This window comes from Megachile rotundata, chromosome 13, assembly GCF_050947335.1.
Source record: "Megachile rotundata isolate GNS110a chromosome 13, iyMegRotu1, whole genome shotgun sequence".
Lineage (NCBI taxonomy): Eukaryota > Metazoa > Arthropoda > Insecta > Hymenoptera > Megachilidae > Megachile > Megachile rotundata.
Window position 1 is genome coordinate 2,190,958 of NC_134995.1, and position 24,660 is coordinate 2,215,617.

At 38.3% G+C, this 24,660-nt stretch overlaps 1 protein-coding gene across 2 annotated transcripts in view; it reads right to left on the reverse strand.

Annotated features, from left to right (window-relative positions):
* Window positions 1–24,660, reverse strand: part of MagR (Iron-sulfur cluster assembly 1 homolog MagR) — a 57,818-nt gene that overhangs the window by 22,845 nt on the left and 10,313 nt on the right. The window contains exon 2 of one of the 2 annotated variants that reach the window (XM_076539285.1): window positions 7,629–7,682. The exons of the other annotated variant lie outside the window; for it this stretch is intronic. Within the exon in view, the coding sequence (XP_076395400.1) occupies window positions 7,629–7,682 (54 nt within the window). The remainder of the gene's footprint in view (window positions 1–7,628; window positions 7,683–24,660) is intronic. 2 annotated transcript variants of the gene reach the window in all.

Consider the following 24,660-nt stretch of genomic DNA (forward strand, 5'->3'; position numbering starts at 1 on the left):
TATTATAACTTCGTGCAAATTCAAAAGGTCGCTGCAAAAAAAAAGAAAATGTCAAAACGCCACGAACTTATTCCCCAACCTAATACTATAAAGATAGAGTCCATCTGCCGCAAATTTGGTAATTCCCGCGCCGTGGACTCCGTTTATAGGTTCTTAGATCCATAGCTTCCACACGCGAAAGAAGTCGATTCAATTTCATTTATATCAGAAACGTTGCGAAATAAAGATGCAGTCGTTACATTTATGTATATTACCAGATGTAACGACTCTGGAACCTAAGTTCAGATAGTTACTAGCGCTAAGAAGGTAAAGAGCGGCTTTTACCAATTAAACGACTCGTTTTGGAAAATAACTAAATCTAAAGATTGTGGGATTCGTGTGGTGTGCGGTTAAGGAGTGAAATCCACAGGCCAATATCTTTCAACAATAAGGGTTTATTCAATAAAATAACGAAGATGATGAATTTAACAAATAACAAGTAACAAATAACAAAATATGAAAAGTATACTGGTTTGATTAAAGAAACTAGAATAGACTTGATATAATATTAATAATAGAAATAACAGAACTTGGCAAATTAAGCAATACGTAATAGATAATTATGAATCTAACTAAATGACTCTCGCTAGGTAATACTTTATATTACTTCGTACCTAAGTCTGACTTCGCTTTTATATAATTACTGAATTTGATATTCTATATTATTTTAATTCTTGTTTCGAACGCTATCGCAATGACAAAGTTTATCTTGATTGATACGTTTGTAGTTTATATAATGAGTATTCTTTACGGAATTATTAATAATATTAGCGCGTGATAGTCTACCGCAGCGAGGAACACGACCTAAGTGTGATTCTCTAAGTGTACCTAAATACGCTTTCGCAAAGTTAGACAGATTAATGATTTTATCTGATATCTAACGCGGTGTAGTCGACTACTGAGATTACGCTGATGACAGAACAATATTCTTTTATTAATTCAAGTTCAAAATTTGTTTGAATCTAAATGAATTATTACCTCGGAACAGTTACTCTTTTAGTCTGACTCGACAACTAATTGTACATGACCCTTTTCGTCAAAACGAACACTGACAGCCAAAACCAGATCGCTTAATTGGGGAGCCTGCGTTAGCTAGCTACTAGAACGACCCAACGATACAGGAAAAGGGTGAACAGTATAAGTTGACAGGGTAGCAAATCAATTGATTCTAATATAAAATCGTAATTGCTGAACTGCCACCCAAAAGACACGGGCTTCAGAGACCAAGCCGCTCAAATGGGGAGCCTGCGTTAGCTAGCTACGAAACGACCCAGAGCGAGCTCCGAGAATCTGATGGCGCGTTAGCAATCCGATGTAAAATCAAATATGAGTAGCTGAGAGCTATCCTTTCGATATCTTAGCCTTTCTTGGCGCCAAGTATAGCACTCTCCTAAAGGAGTTTCAGATACGAGACCGTTTGAATGGGGAGCCTGCGTTAGCTAGCTACTAGAACGACCCACGACCAAGTATCCAAATGGCGTATACCCGCTTTACCAGTCAAGTATTAAGAATCGTTGCGACTCTTCACAGCGAAAACTGTTCCGGTTATACTTATCTGAAGACTTCTAGCTGGCTCGACTTCGAAAACTGCTCTGCAATTTTGGCGAGCTCCGCTCGGCCTTTTATACTCGCCAGCCTGGCGAATTCTCGGAAAACCCCCATAACGTCGAAATATATAATTGTCTTATAAATTCGTAATTAGACATTAATTGTACAAACGAACGGTTTAATTACATTATTAATATCGCATTCTACATAATGATTTATATTCCTGATATAAAAATAGTAATTTAATAGTGTTTTAATGAAATTGCATTTTCTATCCTTTTCTATGTACTACGCACGACTTCTATATGATTCGGAGCTAGATGTATAAGCATAGGATGCTTCTAGAATATTCCATTGAATAATATTATAATTTACAACATACACTCCGCGACAAAACTATAAGACATGTGCGAAATTCCGTGAAAATTCTATGTAAAATTTGAGTCTTGCCTTTCACAATTTATATTGTTACTATTTACGTTGTATCTAAGTGTATTCTACTGTTCTACGAAATTTCGAATGTTACAATTCTAGGAATGTGCGAAATCTATGTAAACAGTCTGTTCCATTCGCGACAAAACTATAAGACAGTTGCTTTTCGTCAGTCGATCTTACATTCTGATTGCAAATATTCGGTGTATTCGGAGTATTCGCAGTATTCGGAGTAATTATGGATTTGAAATTAAACATTTTTAATTTTATTTTCTCATAATATAACTATAATGCCGCGTGGGAAAAAGCTGACAGACAGTGAAATGCGAGTGATTGTGAATTTGAAGGAAAAGAATACTTCCATTTCGGAAATTTCGAAAGTGATTGGACGAAGTCGTTGTGCCGTGCTTAATTATTTAAGAAATAAGGACAATTATGCAAAAAAGCATCCTGGTGGACGTCCAAAGGCGACAACCGAGCGACAACGACGAGCCATTCTGAGGGTAGCGTCGAATTCTACTCTGACAGCACGTCAAATTGCAGCTGAAGCTGGCGTTCACACTAATATTCGTAATGTGCAACGCATAATCAATCGTGCTCAACATTTAAAAAGAAAAAAATTGCAAAAAAAACCGCCTCTGACGCATCGACACAAGGCGGCCCGCGAGGATTTCGCAGAAAAACATCTTCACTGGAAGAATAAGTGGAAAAAAGTGATCTTTTCCGATGAAAAACGCTTTAATTTGGATGGACCAGATGGTCTATCGTATTATTTCCATGATTTGCGGAAGGGAGAATTGCATTTGTCAAGGAGGCAAATGGGCGGAGGAGGCATCATGGTATGGGCTGCAATAGGTTACCATGGCAAGAGTGATATAAAATTTATTAATACCAGTCTAAATGCAAATAATTATTTGGAAATTGTAGAAGAACAGTTAACTCGACATGCAACAAGAATTGCATGTGCAGATTTCATTTTTCAACACGATAATGCGCCTGTGCACACAGCGAAACGCGTAAAAAAATATTTTGAAGACCGTAATATTCGAACTTTGCCATGGCCTGCGCGGTCACCAGATCTAAATATTATCGAAAATATCTGGGGAATTTTAGCGCGGGGTGTATATGCAAATGGAAAACAATTTTGGTCAGTACAAGAATTAAAAACTCATATCGAAGAACAATGGCACAAATTAAATCAAGAGCACGTAAAAAATTTATATAAATCGATACCACGGCGATTAATTGAAACTATCAAAAATAAAGGCGGCTCAACACATTATTAGTAAGTAGATTAAAAATAGTACTGATTAAATTCTGTCTATTTTTTCCTACACAAAATATACCCTGTCTTATAGTTTTGTCGTACCCTATTTCATAAAAAATTGAAAATTTTAGTGAAACTTAATTCGGTCAAATTCGATAACGTTGCCGCCTTGGAAATATATGTATTTTAGTTCATTCTTTGCATTAATAATAAAAATATTTATCGAAAGATTAGTATTAAGATAATATTAGCTAAAATCACAGGTGTCTTATAGTTTTGTCGTGGAGTGTATATTGCAATAAACTAACGTTTGACTTTAATTCTGGATAACATAATATTAGTACGCTTGATATGTAGTAACTGATTTGTTTAGCTAATAGTTTTTGATAATTAATAATATCGCAATTGTAAAATGTATTTCTATCCTTCTCTAAGACTACGCGAGAATTCCAGGAAATTCGGGGCGAGCTTCGCGGCACGTAAACACATAGCATTGCGGAATTTTCCTTATAGAATTATATTTATATATTTATTACCGACAGTTTACTGAATTCTTATGATACTCGATTTGTCTAATGTCGCGGTCAGTAAGGGTGAAATACAGTCGATAATTGAAGAAATGACACTGCAATAAAAGTTTAAAAATTCTTCAGGGATGTTACACAGATATATCTATAATGGAACGTATTCTTTCTCAGGATTTATTAATATCCAATACGCCATACCACAATCAACTGGTTATTGGCAGCAACGTTTACTGAGGTATTTTTAATTTTGCGCCTCCTCCGAAAAAGTTGAAATGTATTTAATATACTACCTAACGAGTAAATAGGTTTCATTCATATCTGTTACGTAATTGTATGATTGAATGAAATAGAAATTACTTCATTAGGAAATAGAAATTATTTTATACTGTTTAGTGCATTTCGAAGTCGGCGTATTTTTTTTCTGAAAATTATTTTATTTCACGTTTTTTAGTGGAATGGGGAGAATTGTATGGGATACTGTGAGATAGTTCTTCCGGGCTTTTTTTTTGTCTGCTTAAATGCCATGAACATAATTAAGTAAAAGACAACATGGATATTCGTTTTTCAATTTTTTTTGCAACAATAATCCTTTGCAACTAAAAAATGAAAAAATTTTTAGTAATGGTACCAATGGGGAATCAAACTCTACAAGATGCGAAAGGCTTTGTTCCGATCGGACCACCCACGTAGGAAAAAACCGGCGAACATGCATAGAAAAAAAAATAAGGGACACTCTTTCAGGGACAAGTACAAACTAATTACATCATGATTGAGGGTGCTTCATGCATTTGTTCTTTGTTAACTTTCTTTGCAAAAATTTACTGCGCATGTGTACCTCGTACGGTTTAGAACTGCGCAAGGGTCAAAGTATCCGTAAAATAATAACAGATCCTGCGCAACAAATTTTCTAACAAATCAAATTGATGCATTTTTAGAACGATACGGAGACTGTACCAAGCAATGGGAATAATACACCAACGTCAACGTGAACTCATCTTGCTATTTAAGTCGCGTGTTACAGCGGTAAAGCTTAGTTGTATTTTGGTACAGTGCATTGTAATTGCCCTTTCTTGTCTTTCCCGTGCATAGCGCGGGGCGTTCCACTAATATTAATAACAATAGTTTTTCGCTAATATCACGAAAACTAGAGTTTTCCGTCAATTATGCATAAGGAAAAACTCGTTCAGAATCATGCCACTAATAACGTATTAGAAGGACATTAAAATCGTTCGAAGTTGGTTTCAAAAGTTACCAACAATTTTCGCTAATATCTCGAAAACAAAAGCTTTCCGTCAATTATACAAGAGGAAAAAGTTGTCCAGAACCACGTCCCTACCAAGATATTCGAAGGACATTAAAATCGTTCGAAATTGATTTGAAAAGTTAATAACAATTTTTCGCTAATATCTCGAAAACAAAAGCTTTTCGTGAAATTTGTATATGAACAAAATTGTTCAGAATCATGTCCGAGATAAGATATTAAAAGCGCACTAAAATCGAGAAAAGTTTATTTTATAAAATAATTTTAAGAAAAAAAATACGCCGACTTCGAAATGCACTAAACAGTATAAAATAATTTCTATTTCCTAATGAAGTAATTTCTATTTCATTCAATCATATAATTACGTAACAGATATGAATGAAACTTATTTACTCGTTAGGTAGTATATTAAATACATTTCAACCTTTTCGGAGACGGCGCATAATTAAAAATACCTCAGTAAACGTTGCTGCCAATAACCAGTTGATTGTGGTATGACGTATTGGAAATTAATAAATCCTGAGAAGGAATACGAATCATTATAGATATATCTAGTAATATACGTGAGATGAGTGAAAATTGTGATGATGAATGATATATCTGAGGTCAGATATCCGATGCAAGATGGCCGAATGTACGGAGGGTTTTAAGAACGACGTCGCCGATACTGACGATGTGAATGTAATTAGTAATACCGTAGTGAATCGATTGAATGATACGATATCTTTTCATCATTTGTTTTTTGCGATGTGGTTGCGAGGTAACGAAGTATAATTTAAAAGAAGGGAGAGTCGTTGATAAGAATTTGAATTGTGCACATCGTGAAATTTGTTAAAGCGTGGTTAATTGTAATAAGGTTTATTGTATTTCGAGGTTTGGAGGTGTGGAGTTGTAATTTCGATTATTATTATTGTTTCAATTAAAATTATTTATAAAATTCTTACAGTAATGTTAAATGTTTCATGTTGAATTAACTAATTTTTAATCTATCAAAGGCAAAATAATCGTTCGCCATATTCAATTAGCCGTTAAGCTAGAGCTAGGTTGGCATTAATCTTATATTGTCGCATTTCCATAAAAGCGGTAAGGCATAGAAAATTTCTCTTTGATGGTACAAATTAGTACAAATTCAGTAGTAAATATATTAGCTTTGCTTTTTTTTTATTTTTATCAATTCTGACGTTTGCTCCTGCCAATTGAATATAGAACTGGCAACGCCACAATTTTTTTGAAAACGGCACGAAGGACAAAATTAATTTCTATAGTACAAATTAGTACAAAACAAGTACTAACAAGTATTCCGCTATATCTGAAATGATCTTAAAAGATAAAAAATACCTGAACATAAAGTTTTAGACGTTGGTCCCCCGCCCTCCCGCCGTTCTCACGATTTTATAAAAACAGCTGTGGCTGTACTTCCGAATGACCCCCATCGAGTTGAGTGCTGAAATTTTGTATGCACGTAACATTTTTCATAAAAATTCCACATCTGTTTTTAAAATTAACAAGAGTTTTACGGTTTAGGAGATATTCGTATTTTAATGTTTGAATTGCTTATATGATTGTTCATGGAAACACTAATGCAAAAGTGAAATACACATATCAAACCCCGATCTAACTTAATCTAACTTAACCTACCCTGATCTAACGTCATTAACACGCTGAACGCGACGCCGATTTTGCTATGCTTTCCGCTTAGCCGGCAATGAGCGAATACTTGGCAGCGAGCGCGATATTTGTGATGGAGAGAATAAACGGAGGACTACTTTGTTTTACTTTATGTTCCTTTCGAACTAGGAACAATAATGCTGCTACAAGTAAAACTGTATACACACTTCAAAAGACACGAGGAGAAGTGCATAAAAGGTGCTTAACGTGTTAATATTGTGTGGCACCCTTGGCACCACATACGCCATTGCCTTTTCTGTTTTCTAAAATTCTGTTTCCTGTTTTCTATCTTTTTTAGCTCTACGTTTTCTAATTGTTCACGTTTTCTATAGGGTCTCGTCTGGGCCTGGTCAGTGTCAGCGCTTAGGCTCTTGCGAACCTCTTCACTTTCTATTTTATGATTCACTTCCACTGTACCTCTCCTTTTCCGAACTTTGCAACGATTTTTCTGGATTTTCCCACTTTCTATATTTTCTCTCTTTCTAACTGTTTCTTTCTTCTTTTACTGATGAGTTTTCGAGGAGAGGTTTTGGCCAGCGACGTGAGCAGTCTGTCAGAGTCGTTCGAATACCTTACATCACTTTTTTCCTGCTCGTACGCATTTAATAAACTTGTGTGGAACGCAACTTAGTCTTGATTATTATGTTTAACCTTTTATGCGATTCCCACAATTGCAATGAACTTGAAATGTGAATATCTTGCGAACCGTAAAAGATCCGTTGATTTTGAGAACGGATATAGAATTCTCGTAAAAAGTTATGTATGTACACAAAATTTCAGCATTCAACTCGATGGGGGTCATTCGAAAGTACAGCCACAGCCTTATTTTGTATCACAATATGTAACTTAAACATTATAGGGTTATAAGTATATTACATTCACTCACATATTCAGTTTTATCTTTCAACAACTCCTTAATTTTTTTCACTGCATTTGGTGTCTGTAACAAAAAGATTTCATTATATGAATTATTAATGTAACTATAAATAAGAAAGCAGCGATATTAAGAAACAACGAAGACGACACATTTGTAAAACTGTTATTACGTCTATGTGAATGTTTACCCCCAATTCCAAAATGGTCAACATTTAGCGACATAAATATCTCTTATACAAATACAGTATTGCCTCGAAACAAGCAACAGTTTCGAGCTTCGTAATTAGCAAATTTTTATCCCCACTTCTTTGATTGAAGTCCGCCGCCGAGTGAGAAAGCATTATGTTCTATCCTTGTCCAAACAATAACAGCGCTCGGAAACAAAAGTAAATCAAATAGCATACCACCTTCGAAATAAGCAACTGGTCGGTCCCGAGCGTTTCGAGTAATTCTTACGGTTGACCGAACAGCTCAGTGAAAAAAGGACAGCATATCTATATTGTTTTCTCACTCTATCACATAGCGATATAAAAAACAAACGTAAGCCGAATAGCATACCACCTTCGAAATAAGCAACTGGCCGTTCCCAAGCGTGTTGCTTATTTCGAGGCAATACTGTATTTAATTCGGGAAAATACATATAACGTAATATTACAGGATTATTTTCCTGTTCGATTGCATCGATTGCAACGACGGTGTCATGATACGCGCAAGATCGTTTCCACACGAAACGTGAACCATGTCTTTTTAAAGACATAGTTAATGTCACGGACACATACAATTAGTCACTCTCCGAAAATTTAAGCGGCAAAAGAAAGAACGAGCCTGAGGCAAAAATATATGTATACACACACAGAAACAGGGTGTTCGACTACTGGTGGGCATAATTTTAGGGAACTATAACTATAATTTTGGTAACTGGGGTGATTCTGAACAGTTTTTTCCTTTACCAAAATGCTGGTTAACGCTTAGTTTTTGAATTATTAATGAAAAACACTGACCAATCAGAGTGCGAGAATAGCGCGCGCCCAGATGCGAGAGCGACGGATGCAAGCGTGACAGTTGACCCTGGTCGTGAACAAACAAATCGTGCGATATCGGTAACATAGTTACGATCATCGGTAAAATACGTTAGCCGGTAAATAGTTATAAAATTCACAACTATTAATAAGTATAAATTTATTAACGGAACTCATTGTATGGATGACACAAATATAAAGGTGAAGACCAAGCGCAGTTTTTATTAGACGATGCAATTAGCGCGACGATTCTAGCAGAAGCAGAATTTTGGAAAAAGCCAATTACGTTTGAAAATAGCTGAGGATTTTTCGCGAGCAGTTAATGAGCAGTTATAGGCTTCGTCCTGTCATCAGGAACTCAACAAACCGCTAGGGTACTGTAGCAACAAAAATTTTACCAACAGTATCAAAAAATGGAAGATCATGGGAGGAAACGAGCCCAGGATCCTTGGAACAACAAATAGCCCAAAACCCTAAGAGCCAAGATCCAGTTAACCCAACAATTCTGAAACGGCCTCCAATAGTTAAACCTTCTCCCCCTACTTGTACATTTTGTAACAACATTGGACATACAATCGAGCAACGCTGGAAAAAGGCGTATGAAGAAATAAAATAATTTTAAGAAAAAAAATACACCGACTTCGAAATGCACTAAAAAGTATAAAATAATTTCTATTTCATTCAATCATACAATTACGTCACAGATATGAATGAAACCTATTTACTCGTTAGGTAGTGTATTAAATACATTTCAACCTTTTCGGAGGCGGCGCAAAATTCAAAGATTTTCTTGAACATGTCAACCTTTGGACAGCCGAACATAGGCAAAGCTAGTATAGCTATTTTTTTTCTATATATATAACTCGATAGCACGCCGCGAAGTAGGTGTTAGCACGTATAGAATGGAACTATGGTCTATCTAGATTCATAGAGTATGCGACGGAAAGACTCGCTCGTCGCATATTCTATAAAGATAGAGCCGATCTGCCGCAAATTTGGTAATTCCCGCGTCGTGGGCTCCGTTTATAGGTTCTTAGATCCATGGCTTCCACATGCGAACGAAGTCGATTCAATTTCATTTATATCAGAAACGTTGCGAAATGAAGATGCAGTCGTTACATTTACGTATATTACCAGATATATCTATAATGGTTCGTATTCTTTCTCAGGATTTATTAATTTCCAATACGCCATACCACAATCAACTGATTATTGGCAGCAACGTTTACTGAGGTATTTTTAATTTTGCGCCGCCTCCGAAAAGGTTGAAATGTATTTATTATAATACACTACCTAACGAGTAAATAGGTTTCATTCATATCTGTGACGTAATTGTATGATTGAATGAAATACAAATTACTTCATTAGGAAATAGAAATTATTTTATACTTTTTAGTGCATTTCGAAGTCGGCGTATTTTTTTTCTTAAAATTATTTTATTTCACGCTTTTTATCGGCCGACAAGACGTGTTTGTAGAAACAGTAGAAAATCGGCGACTGCATGTTGACTCATACACCACCAGAGACACGGAGGCATACGTAGAATTCAATATTTAGTAACAATAGCTTTTCGCTAATAACTCGAAAACTAAAGCTTCCCCTTAATTGCGGATAAGGAAAAAGTTGTTCAGAATCGTGCCCCTGATAACATATTAAAAGGACATTAAAATCGTCCAAAGTTAATTTCAAAACTTTTCAACAATTTTTCGCTAATATCTCGAAAACTAAAGCTTTCCGCGAAATTTTTATATGAACAAAATTGTTCAGAATCATGTCCGTGATAAGGTATTAAAAGCGCACTAAAATCGAGAAAAGTTTATTTCAAAAGTTGCCGGTTTTTTTGCAATAACAACACTTTGCAATTAAAAAATGAAAAATTTTTTGATAATGGTACCAATGGGGAGTCAGAACCTACCAGATGCAAAAGGTTTCGTTCCGGTCGGTGCATCCAGCTAGGCGTAATCGGCGGGCACACATAGAAAATAATAAAAAAAAAAAAAATATACTGATCGAATTGAGTAACCTCCTCCTTTTTCGAAGTCGGTTAAAAATCAAAAGAACGAACAGGTCCGTAATACGATTTTAATAGTACCTACAAGAATCATAAGAAAACCCCCGATCATCGAAGTAAGGCGCAAAATCTTCCAACAAGGATCTACCTTATTCATGGTAAATACAGGATCAAATCTTAATTTGATCACGAAAAATGCATTATTATATCCCACTCATGACCACACTGATATTTGCCTGGAATTAAGTGGTATTACTAAAGTGAAAATTTCAACCATAGGATACATCAAAGTGAAGATTTACAACACCGAAGCTGTCCTACACATAGCCGAAAATTTTCCAATTGAACAAGATGGAATCCTTGGCAACGAATTTTTCCAAAATGCAAGAGCTATAATAAATTACCCCAAATCCGTGGTAATAACAAATGCTTCACAGTACCATTTCAAGAATCTATAATCGAAATTAAAGCCAGAGAAGGAAACGTCATCCTAGTAAAAGTATTAAAAACCAATAGTAATGTAACGTCCCTGGGGAAACCTTTTTTTTCTACCACTATCATGACGACAATCTTCTGCCCACCGATTAGAATACCCAATTATCGACAGTGGTTGCCAAAATTACCGACAGTATGTCACGTATCGATTATCGATCCTATTAGATTCGACAGTCGGTAACCAATATACAGGGTATCCCGCAATTAGTGTAGGTCCCGAAAAGGGGTGGTAGGTGGGGCGATTCTGAACAACTTTTTCCTTTGCCAAAATATTAGTTGAGGCTCCATTTTCGTGTTATTAGCAAAAAAACACTGACCAATGAGAGCGCACATAGACCGGGCGCGCGAAAGCGTAAGCAAAAGCTTCGAGTGTGACGGCTGATCGTCGTCGTGAACAAATGTATCGATACCGCGTCGGTATAATGTCGGTATAACGTCGGTATAATAGAAAACTGTTAGATGAAAGTTACATCGAATAATGAATAAAAAATCTGGATTATTCTTGAATTATCATTCATTCATGAATAAGAAATAACGAAATCAGTCCCTACTCACGTAATCAGAATAAATCGAATTTATTCGATACGTTTAATCGTTATGGCGAAGAAATAATGGATAAAATATGGAAAATTATTTTCGTTCGATATTGTGATGATGAAAAAGAACAAATTCTCATTTTTAAAAAATTAAATAACTTCTATTCAACAAATAAAAATTTGAATTGAATAATTAATAAATTTAAATGTAACTCACCCATTGAACCGCGAATAATCACAATAAAAATGCGTCTCTGTCACCGGTCCGATCCACCGATCCTTACTGTTAATATAAATCAATCACCATACAGAAACTCTCAAAAAACTCTCAAGAAACTTCATTATCACCCATCACTTTCATCTTTCATTATTAGTTCTCATTATCATTTTTCTTTCTCATTTTTCACTAATTTGCACTAATTTTCACTGTGAGTCCGACACGTAAATAGGACGAATGAAAACACGTGAACGAAAATTCATAAATAATTTAAACTATACTATCTTGAAAGCAAGAAAACGGAATTTTCGATTAAAAACAACGATACATTTTATTTCGACATGTTTCTTTCGACAATAAACGATGACTGTCGATCGACGCCGCAGTCGTTCAATAGATCATCGTTGCATGGCAACCGTTCGCGACGTATGCCTCGCGATCGAGAACAAAACCGCGATCCGTAGCCAGTCTAACAATGTCTTCTAATAAAATATAATATAATTTCGATTCCTCAATTCGAATATCTTATAATGAGAATAGTGTATCGTTAAACATACATATCTATGAATAATCGTTCACGCGTTTTCATTCGGTTCGTTTACTGGTCATGCTTATGCTGTGCAATTATTAGAAAGAGACAGTGAAATAAATTGAGAGTTCATTGACCCTACCAGGACATCAGCTGTTGATGCTCTGATCGATGGATCTACACGGTGACACAAATATTTTTTATCGAAGCTAGTTTTTCCATGAATCAATGAGTAAGTGTTATTTAAGTTACCTCTGTATTTTTAAAATGAAACGTACGCAGCAATAGATTTATTTCACTTCAATGAGATACTACATTAGATATTCTATTCCAATTCGATCTCATTTCATAGGCAAAATTGACAAAATTAATTTTCGTGAATTTATTCTTTTTCCTTTTTGAAGGCATAAAATAAATACAATATACTTCGTCTGGTTGTTGTAAACAACAACTAATTGGTTTATTTCTCATTCACGAATTACGAAGAATTTAATATTATTTTTAACATGTTAATTCATTACTCGATTTAATTTTTACCTAATAGCTTCCTGTTATACCGACGTTATACCGACGTTATACCGACATTATCGATACATTTGTTCACGACGACGATCGGCCGTCATATTCGAAGCTGTCGCTCACGCTGTCGCGCGACCGGTCTATACACGCTCTCATTGGTCAGTGTTTTTCATTAATAATTCAAAAACTAAGCTTTAACCAGCATTTTGGTAAAGGAAAAAGTTGTTCAGAATGGCCCCACCTACCACCCCTTTTCGGGTCCTACACTAATTGCGGGACACCCTGTATATTATCATTTATATTAATTATCTTATAATTTTGATTTAGAGTCGCTAATATTTCCCGTAAAAGTAATTGAATATTAAGTTAGAATGCTTAAACCAAGATTATGTATTACTTTATTTTAATTCTAATAAATAGTTTTGTATGAGAAATTTCCGTTGCGCTATGATGTGCCTACGTGCCGCGATGCTCGCCCGAAATCCTTGAGATCAGCGCTAATCCTAGAAAAAGATGGAGACACTATTTCTATTTACGGCATTATCAGATATTAAATTAATTAATTAACTAAATCAATTTATATATGTAAAATCAGTCAGTACTAAACTATTCATAGCCAGAACAAAAATTATTTCCTTCAATTAAAAAGCTGTAAATCAGAATAGATTCGACTCACGTAGAATTTGTGCTCAGTTCATTAGAAAAGGACAGAAAATGTATTTTTCGCTAAAACACCATTGTACTATTATTTTAATACCGAATTGTTAGCCAGAAATTAAAGAGCGACATTTAAAATATAATTAAACCATTCAAATTTATAATTAATATATAATAACGAATTTATATGAAAATTTAGATATTCTGACGTCACAGAAATTCCAGGAATTCGGCGAACTTGCGAGTATAAAAGGACGAGCGAAACCCGTCTACGAGCAGAACAGTTTTCGAAGTCGAGCTATTCACAAGCCTCATTAATAAGTATACTCGGAACAATTTTCGCTGTACGAACCGAACAGATTTTAAGTTCTCGATTGGCAAGCGAGCACATGCCATTTGGGTTGTTTTAGCAGCTAGCAAACAGCGGGCTCCCCGTTCAAGCGGTCTTGTATCCGAAACTCCGTCAGGAGAGTGCTATGCTTAGCCCCAAGAAAGGCTAAGACATCAAACCGAGTGTTCTCAGCTACTCATACTTAATTTTCTGTCGAATTACTAACTCGCATTCAGATTCTCAGAGCTCGCTCTGGGTCGTTTCGTAGCTAGTTAACGCAGACTCCCCATTTGAGCGACTTGGTCTCTGAAGCCCGTGTTTTTTGGGTGACAGTTAAGTAATCACGACTTACAAGTAGAGTCACTTTGATTTGCTACCCTGTTTGACGTATATTGTTCATCTGACTCTGGATCGTTGGGTTGTTTAGCAGCTAGTGAACAACGGGCTCCTCAAATAAGCGATCTGGTTTTGGGTGTCAGTGTGCGCTCTGACAAAAAGGATCATGGACAATTAGTTGTCGAGTCAAATTATAAGAGTAATTGTTCCGAAGAAGTAATTCCTTAGATTCAGATAGATTTTGGTCATTTGAGTTAATAAAGAATACTGTTCTCACTCTAGCGTAATTTCCGTAGTCGACTACACCGCGTTAGATAGTAGATAAATCTGTCTAATTTTTGCGAAAGCGTATTTAGGTACTCCTAGAGAATCACACTTAGGTCGAATTCCTCGCTGCGGTAGACTATAACACGCTATTTATAAATTTTGTAAAATTTCATTTATATAAATCTAAAAACCAAATTACATTTTAGATAGGACTCATTACAAATTATAAACGTGTTAGTCAAGTTAAATTCCGTCATTTCGATAGCTTCGAGCGCGAGAATCAAATATAAAAGTATAAAGAATATCAAATTTAATTACCTTTATAAAAGCAAAGTTAGCTTTATCAAAGATCAGATTTAAATACGATCCAACATAAAGTATTAACCAGCGAGTTTCGTTTCGTTAAATTCACGATTACCTATTACATATTGTTTAATTTGTCGAGTTCTATTATTTCTATTATTATTATTATATCAAGATCTATTTAGTTTCTTTGTTGTAATCAATCATTTCTAATCTATATATTTTCCTTATTTTGTTCTTATTGTTATTTGTTAATTTCATTTTTATCGTTTTATTGAATAAATCTAATTGTTGAAAGATATTTGACCTGTGGATTTCATTCCTTAACCGCACACCACACGAATCCCACAATCTTAATTTGCGAAAACGAGTCGTTCAGTGGATAAAAGCCGCTCTTTACCTTCCTAGCGCTTGTAGCTATCTGAACTTAGGTTCCAGGGTCGTTACATTAACACCGGATATATTCCAAAATTAAATTTACATCCAAATCTGCATCTTCGTAACGCTGTTGTAACTAATAGAAGCGGAGTAGCTTTTTTTATGCAATAAATGTTTCGTCAGTAGAAATTGAAATAAACATGCCAAAAGTAGAATTACAACCTTACAAAGAATCGCCAATTGAAGACCTGCATTTTGAAGATACAAAAAGGATAGAAAAATTATTTGAATTATTACGCTTAGACCATTTGAATGCCAAAGAAAAATCTAATGTAGAAAAACTAATTAAAAACCATGCCGTCAGATTTAATTTATCAGAAGAGAATCTTAAAGCCACTAACAAGATATATCACCGAATAATTACTACCGTTGATGTACCAATAAATGTAAAGCAGTATCGTTATTCATAGTGCCATAAAGAAAAAATAAATAAACAAATTAACTATTTATTAAAAAAGGGAATTATAGAACATTCCATGTCACCTTATAATTCTCCCTTATGGATTGTACCAAAGAAATAGGACTCACAAGGGAAGAAAAAATGGAGATTAGTCATCGATTTTAGACGATTAAACAAAACAAAAAATTGATGAAAGTGGTGTCAAACCAGATCGCAGGAAAATTGAAGCGATTGAAAAATTCCCTGTGCCACAAACTGTAAAACATATAAGACAGTTTTCAGGACTATATGGTTACTACAGAAGATTTATAAAAGATTTTTCTAAGATAGCAAAACCACTTTCAGATCTAACAAAAAAGGGGCGGAAGTTTGAATGGACTCACCTACAACAAAAAACATTTACAATCATTAGGGATAATTTATGTAAAGAGCCTATTTTGACGCATTCGAACTTTTCGAAGTGTTACGTTCCGAACAGGAATATTTTTCAAAATTTCCTTTGTAGTTCTTACCGACCGGATGTGTATCGATAATGCGTATTGCATTCTGGGAACACCCTGATCGAACGCAGTAACGGTATTTTATGTTATTAGATAGACTATCTTTTGGCGACTAAACTAAGATTGTTAATATAACACATTCCTTCCTTGAAATCAACGTGGTCCCACGGCCAAAATTTTAGATCATTCTACTTCTTCAAACCGCCAAATATAAACGGAAGTTACACTCGTGTGGTCTGATAACGCCAAGCGTTCTGGAATGTTCCTCAAGAGTCCGCGACGCAATATAGAATTATAATAGAAATTGTCTTTGTAACATTACAATATTATATAAATTGCCCACAATATTTCATTATACCGTTATTACAAATACACATACGTCAATCAGTCCTACAATAGTTACAGTACCGAGCGCAATTTAACTTTAATAATCGTAAAACCAAATAGATAATGTGTAGGACAGTGACAACGGTCGCGCCGCAAACGTACCGCGAAGTTTCGAGAACGAAAACATAAACCGCCGTCGAGCAAATTCGTTGCCGGTGAGCGTGTCGTTCCGAGTATGGGTGCGAGTGCGAGAAAGAGTGTGAGAGAGAGAGAGAGAATGAAAACGCGGCGAACGTTGAGAAACGATCGCGAGGCTTCGAGCAACCGAAGACTCGCGAAACGTTCGAATGCCGAAATTCGGGAATGTTCGATCGACAAGTAAATATAAGGGTGTGTCCGCGGTGCGAACGTTAGAAGCTAGAAGCTAAGAGAGAACAACGAGTGCGCGACGATTACGAATACGATCTTTACGGTTACGATTGCGGATCACGATTTACGGATTACGATTTACGGCTTACGATTTGTGGACTTTTGGATTACGATTTGTGGACTTTTGGACTTTTGTGTATTTTGTAGCTCGTGCGTGCGTGTGTGTGTGCGTTCGTGAATTTCCGTGTACTCTTCATTACTGTTTTTATCGTGTACTTCAATAAAGGTTTAGTTCTTGTAAATACTAATCCTACAATTGGGGGCTCAGCCGGGATCTCAACAACGATCCAAAAGTGCATGATAAAACAGTGTTTGTGAAACGGACAATTACGACAAAATGGAGGAAAAATCCTTGCAAGACCTGACCACGGCACGCTTGAAAGAGATCTTGCGGGAGAAAGCCCTTTCTACGAGTGGTACGAAAAATGAATTAGTCGCGAGACTGCTCGAACACAGCACCCAGGTGGATGATGTTTTTTACGGAGGCGAGACGTCGCACGACAACGACAGCAAACTGGGACCGACGCCTCATACACCAGCTCAGTCTACGGAATTGGAGCTGATGAAGCTACGACTGGAACTTTTGGAAAAAGAGAAGGAAATGGCCCTCCGAGAAGCAGATCTGGCGAGGCGTGAGCTGGAATTCGCGCGCGCGGCTCAACGCGGGTCAACCATCAACGAGAGCGGAGGTCGCGGCTGTGCCACCCGAACCCCTTCGCATGAACATCACGGCTATTGCGGATCTTTTGAACCATTTCGATGGATCAGAAGGCGCATTTGAAACGTGGTCGAGACAACTACAGCTTCTACGGGAAACCTACAGAGTGCAAGACGATGCATGCCGCTTCCTCATCGTGTCAAGACTCCGAGGGAGAGCGCAGGAATGGTTCCATTCCCGCCCCGAGCACATGACGATGACGATTGAGATCCTGCTGGGGCGAATGAGCTCTATGTACGATCGACGCCCAAATCGATTGGTGACGAGACGGCGATTTGAAGAGCGGACGTGGCACCGAGGGGAAACCTTCGCCGATTACCTTCACGAGAAAGTAATCCTGGCGAACCGTATTTCTCTAAACGAAGAGGAGCTCATCGACTACGTCATCGACGGGATTCCCGATCCCGTTCTCCAGGACCAGGCTCGTCTCCAGAGGCTCAAGACGAACGCCGATTTGCTGGAAGCATTCGGCAACATCACCTTGAGGCCGAAAGCGACGAACACCATGGGCAAAGGAGGAGAGTCAGCGTCGAAACCTCGAAGCGACAGTGCAGCCAATGCAGCAACGGCAACGAGAAGATGCATCAATTGCGGTGATAGAGGACATCCAACAGCGAAATGCCCCACACAAGACAAAGGTCGTAAGTGCTTCCATTGTAATCAATATGGTCATATTTCCCGCGAATGTCCGACAAAAAAAAACACGGTGGTTAAAAACGTCCTCGCTGTCGCAGAATCGTCAGATACGAAATGTAGAAAAGATGTTCGCGTGAACGGTTGCGCCGCGGTAGCCGTCCTTGACACCGGTAGTGACGTATCTCTAATTCGTGAAAACGTATACCGCGATATCGGGGCACCGGCTTTAACGAACGATAAAATACGTCTTCGCGGAATAGGCTCGCAAGAGTGCCGAACTCTCGGGAAGTTTAAAGCGGAAATTGTGATCGACGGGGAAATACGCGAAGCGATGCTGCACGTCGTTGAAAACGCAGTTTTGAGTTACGGAGTGTTGCTGGGTTACGATTTTATAAACGCCGCAGAATGGATAGCAAAAAACGGAACGATGATTTTAGCAAATCAATCGAACGCACGGAATTTCGCGCTTGAAACGCTGTACGTTGGTTGCGATCAGGAACACGACGCGATCGACTTGTCTCACGTCAAAGACGAGAAATTACGAAAAGAAATCGAAACGGTCGTTCGCAATTACAAGCCCGATCAAAGTCGTGACGTTGGGGTAACGATGAAAATCATTGTCAAGGACGACGAACCGGTATATCAGCGCCCGAGAAGGCTTTCACCCTCCGAGAGAGATGTGGTTAACAGACAGATAGACGAGTGGATGCGAGACGGCATTGTACAACCCTCTCTCTCAGAGTACGCGAGTCCGGTCGTTTTAGTTAAAAAGAAAGACGGTACCGCCCGTCTTTGCGTGGATTACCGACAATTAAACGCGAAAATTGTTCGAGACCGTTATCCCCTCCCACTAATCGAGGATCAGCTAGACGCTTTGCACGACGCTGTTGTATACAGCACGTTAGATTTACGAAATGCATTTTTTCACGTCCCAGTAGAACCGGGTAGTCGGAAGTATACGTCCTTTATCGTGCCCGACGGACAATATGAATTTTTAAAAGTACCGTTCGGATTGTGTAATTCGCCCGCCGTTTTTCAGAGGTTCGTAAACGCCGCGTTTCAGGATTTGATCGCGAAAAGGGTTGTTCTCACGTACATTGATGATTTAGTTGTACCCGATACGAATATTGAAAGCGCGGTTCAGCGGTTAAAAGATGTTCTCAAACGAGCGGCAGAATGCGGACTGCACATTAACTGGGCAAAATGCAAATTTCTTAAAACGCGGGTGGAGTACCTCGGGCACGTAGTGGAGGGGGGTACCGTGCGTCCATCCGAAAGTAAAACCCAAGCGGTAGCTCGTTTTCCAACTCCGACAACGATTCGACAGCTGCAGAGTTTTCTTGGGCTATCTGGATACTTCCGGAAATTCATCCCTAAGTATTCTACGATTGCACGACCATTGACACGACTATTAAAGGCCAACGTTCCCTTCCGGTTCGGACCGGAAGAACTAAACGCGTTCCAGTCGCTCAAGGAAGCTCTACTCAAAAAACCGGTCTTGCGAATTTACCGGCCTGAGCGGGAAACGGAATTGCATACCGACGCTTCAATGTACGGTTACGGGGCGATTCTGCTGCAGCGCGATAGCGAGGACGGCGCGTTTCACCCCGTGTATTACGCGCGCGGGATGACGACCGCAGCAGAGCAGCGGTATTCAAGTTACGAACTCGAAGTTTTAGCGATCGTAAGGGCTCTAAAAAAATTCAGGGTTTATTTTCTCGGTATCTCCTTCAAGATTGTTACGGATTGTCGGGCATTCGCACTGACCATGCGAAAGAAAGACTTTTGCGTACGCGTAGCGCGCTGGGCGTTGTTGTTAGAAGAATTCCAATACGCGATCGAGCATCGGTCCGGAAACGCTATGAAACACGTGGACGCGCTCAGTCGAAACCCGGTGGCGGCCTGCTTGACGATCGAGAGCGAGGACAGTCTGACAGCACGAATTTGCAGGGCTCAAGAACAAGACAACGACCTACAAAAAATAATAAACGGCGTGAAGGAACGCGGGGTTGATGGCTATGCGTTAAGGCGGGGGCTCCTGCTCCGACGAATGGACGGCGATTGGCGTATCGTGGTTCCGAGAGGGATGCGGACGCAGATCATACGCAGGGCACACGAACAGGGGCATTTCTCCAGTGCAAAAACAGAAGCAATACTCCGACGCGACTACTGGTTTCCGGCCATGCAGTCCAAGGTCGAAAAGGTTGTAAGCAACTGCGTAGACTGCATACTTGCCGAACGAAAGAAGGGTCGGCAGGAGGGACTGTTCCACACGATCGAAAAAGGAGACCGTCCTCTCGATACGTTGCATGTTGACCATCTCGGCCCGCTACCCTCCACCCGAAAGCAGTACCGACACATTTTCGTTGCAGTGGACGCGTTCACGAAATTCGTGTGGCTGTACGCCACGAAGACAACAAATACGGCGGAAATTATCGAACGATTGCGGAAACAGGCGGCAATATTCGGCAACCCACGCAGGATCATATCCGATCGAGGTACGGCCTTCACCTCACAGGCATTTAAGGACTACTGCAATGAGGAGGGAATAGAACACGTCCTTATCGTCACGGGCGTACCACGAGGCAACGGCCAGGTAGAGAGGGTAAACCGGACTCTGATTCCGCTCCTCACGAAGATGTCGGCTTCCAACCCAGCGGAGTGGTTCAAACATCTCTCAAAGGTCCAGCAATTTCTAAACGCCACCCCTCACCGCAACACCGGAGTGCCTCCCTTTACCCTGCTCGTGGGCACTCGCATGCGGCTTAAAGATGACCAGGAGGTAAGAGCGATAATCGAAACGGAATTCCGAGAAATGTTTCAGGCCGATCGGGACGAGATACGTCAACACGCCAAAGAACAGCTGCAGCGGGTTCAACAGGAGAATCAAAAACAATACAACAAGCGGCGTAAAAAGGCAAGAAGTTACAAGGAAGGCGATCTCGTGGCAATACAGCGGACGCAGCTCGGGCCTGGATTGAAGCTAGCCGGAAAATTCTTGGGACCATACGAAGTCTCTCGAGCACTCCGCAATGACCGATACCTGGTGGTCAAGGTCGGTGAGCACGAGGGACCTAATCAAACGTCAACGTCGGCAGACCACATGAAGCCATGAGTAGAAGAAAGCGAAAGCGAAGAGGAAGACGAAGAAGAGGTAGACGGAGGGTTATGAAAGGCATCTGGGGTCATATGCCTTTTTAGGATGGCCGAGTGTAGGACAGTGACAACGGTCGCGCCGCAAACGTACCGCGAAGTTTCGAGAACGAAAACATAAACCGCCGTCGAGCAAATTCGTTGCCGGCGAGCGTGTCGTTCCGGGTATGGGTGCGAGTGTGAGAAAGAGTGTGAGAGAGAGAGAGAGAATGAAAACGCGGCGAACGTTGAGAAACGATCGCGAGGCTTCGAGCAACCGAAGACTCGCGAAACGTTCGAATGCCGAAATTCGGGAATGTTCGATCGACAAGTAAATATAAGGGTGTGTCCGCGGTGCGAACGTTAGAAGCTAGAAGCTAAGAGAGAACAACGAGTGCGCGACGATTACGAATACGATCTTTACGGTTACGATTACGGATCACGATTTACGGATTACGATTTACGGCTTACGATTTGTGGACTTTTGGACTACGATTTGTGGACTTTTGGACTTTTGTGTATTTTGTAGCTCGTGCGTGCGTGTGTGTGTGCGTTCGTGAATTTCCGTGTACTCTTCATTACTGTTTTTATCGTGTACTTCAATAAAGGTTTAGTTCTTGTAAATACTAATCCTACATAATGTTTCATTCTAAATTTTTATAATGTGTATAAAATTAACATTTTATACTGTATTGGTTATGCATGTAAAAAAATTATTTAATAGTTATTCAACAGTCCATAGCTCAAGAGTAAAGGAAAAGAACTATATAGGAAGAGAGAGAGAGATAAGAGCTGGACAAGGGAGGAACACATATGCACCCACCATCACTACCTAATTAACGAATCACGATCTCTTACGCATTGGCCTCGCAGCCTAATTCGTTAGGCGCATATCAATGCAACATACACAATTTCGGACTAGGTCCACTCTGGTCTTCTCCGAGAGGTGCAAGTTGCGACACTCTTCAGTGTATAATCGCGAGGTGCGTGTCGAGGGTCCGTGAAGTGGTTTAGAGACGAATTTGTTCTTGAATTTGTTAAAGTGCAAAATTCAGACAAAGACTCTATCTTCACGTAAAGCTTTCGCGTTAATAATCACGTTAAATTTTTAATTCAATATATTATTTTATTTTTTCCACTCAATTATATTCAATTTTATTCTTTTTAATTTTTAAAGTATAATTTTATTTTATAGTTTAATTGAATTCAGTAATTGGTCAATTTCAAAATTCTCATTGGTGCAGCGCTTACATGTGTGTGTGTTCTTCCCAGGAACCAGGCGCAGCCGTTATTTCACATTTTACAAGAGGTTGATTTATTCTAAATTCATACAAGTACAGATATTTTGGGTGAGTTGTTTCCTTTATTGTTCCAGCTATTTTATGAATTTTTCGGCAAGTAAATCAGTAGTTAATTATTTAACTGTGGGATTTCACTGGATTATAATTTTATTTTGTATTTGGGTAATTGCTTCTCTTTCAAATCTTCGAATTGCGCGTCTCGGATATTTACAATATTTTTGTTCAATTCATTGTAATTCACATTATATTATATACGCTACCATTCTAATCGCTTCATATTCTATAAAATATAATCTTTTGAATATTTTAATTAGTTTGAATTACATTTCTTTAATTGCCTCCGTCATTTCCTCTAAACATTGCGATCTTGTGAAAGGGCCAGTATGGGACTAGCGTGTCTCCGGATCCACAAAAACATTAAGTCCCGTTAACAATTAATTTTGTTAGGGCAAACAAACCTTCGAGGCTTTATACGCGCGCTTCCCGCACGTAACAGAAGCCTTTCAATATCACTACAGATGCATCAGAAATTGCGATTGGAGCTATATTCAGTCAGGGTGAAATCGGTAAGGACCGACCAATCTCTTACGCCTCTAGAGTCCTTAACCCTGCTGAAACAAGATATTCAACAACTGAACAAGAATTGTTCGCCATTTCCGTCCATAAGTTTATGGACGAAAATTTTTTCTTATCATGAACCACAAACCATTGGTCTGGTTTATAAACCAGATTGTAAATTAAATGTAAATTACCAGAATGTAAATTAAATATAAATCTAGGAGTTTGAACGTTAACATAGATTCACTGTCATGAAATCTTATTCAAACAACAGTATTACCGATAAACTCTAAAAGACCTAGATCAACAACAAATTCAGACACTAAGAGAAAATTAAAAAGAAGGAAGAATGGCATCAATGTGTCATTCGAGAACGGGAATCAACGAAATTAAAAAGAAGAAATTCTATTTCTTGCCCTTCTTCTTCTATTTAATGCCCTACTCATCCGTTAGAAGATAAAGTTAATGACGCCCTACCAGATAAAAGGAGGAAAAAGATGCTACAGGAAGAAATAAATTCCGATGATTCTAATTATTACGACACAGATGAATCGAAACCCAAACAAAGGAACGAGGGACATAAGAAGAGAGTGAAAGCACAAACTCATCAACCACGCTCAGAATTTAAAGAAAGGATTTTATCACCTCAAAGTATAAGAAAAGACGAGCCAATAGTAATTGGGGACGAGGTAGAAGAATTAGATGACGAAGTTATTCTACCCAAACACATATTCAGGGATACCCCAAAAATAGACTCTTCTTCAGAATCCAAAAGGAGGAACCTTTTTCTAAACTTGAAGAAAAACATAGAGTCAGAATGCAGCCCAACAAAATCCGAGCCAGTAACACCAATTAAAATTAAAAGGAAAGATGGTAGACTTACTATCAGCAAAGCGGACAAATCCAAAATTATAATACAAAAATGACAAGAAAGAAGCCAATAGTAACATTTTGGGATCTACAGAGAAACCCTACAGACCCTAAATCAGAAAATTTTATCAGGAAGAAGGGAATTAAATCTACACCTGAAAGGAAAATAACATCAATTAAATTAAGAAAACAATTAGTATTTGAATTAAGTATATCATCGATAGAAGATTTACCTCAAGCTCTGAGAAAACTTGCACTGCTACTTCAAGAACAGAATATTAACAAAATTAGCTTACCACATGTAAAGAACATTAAGAAAATTTTGTACATTGTATTTGTTGATACGTCCATCAAAGTAACAGTCTGCACAGGAAACATTAAAACACCGCTGCGGGAAGAAAAGATTACGATTATTTAAGAAAACCATAAAACACCAATAGGAGTTGAGTATATCTAAACATGCATAGATTGCCAAAGAAATAAATTGGTACGCATCAAAAATAAAGAACCAAT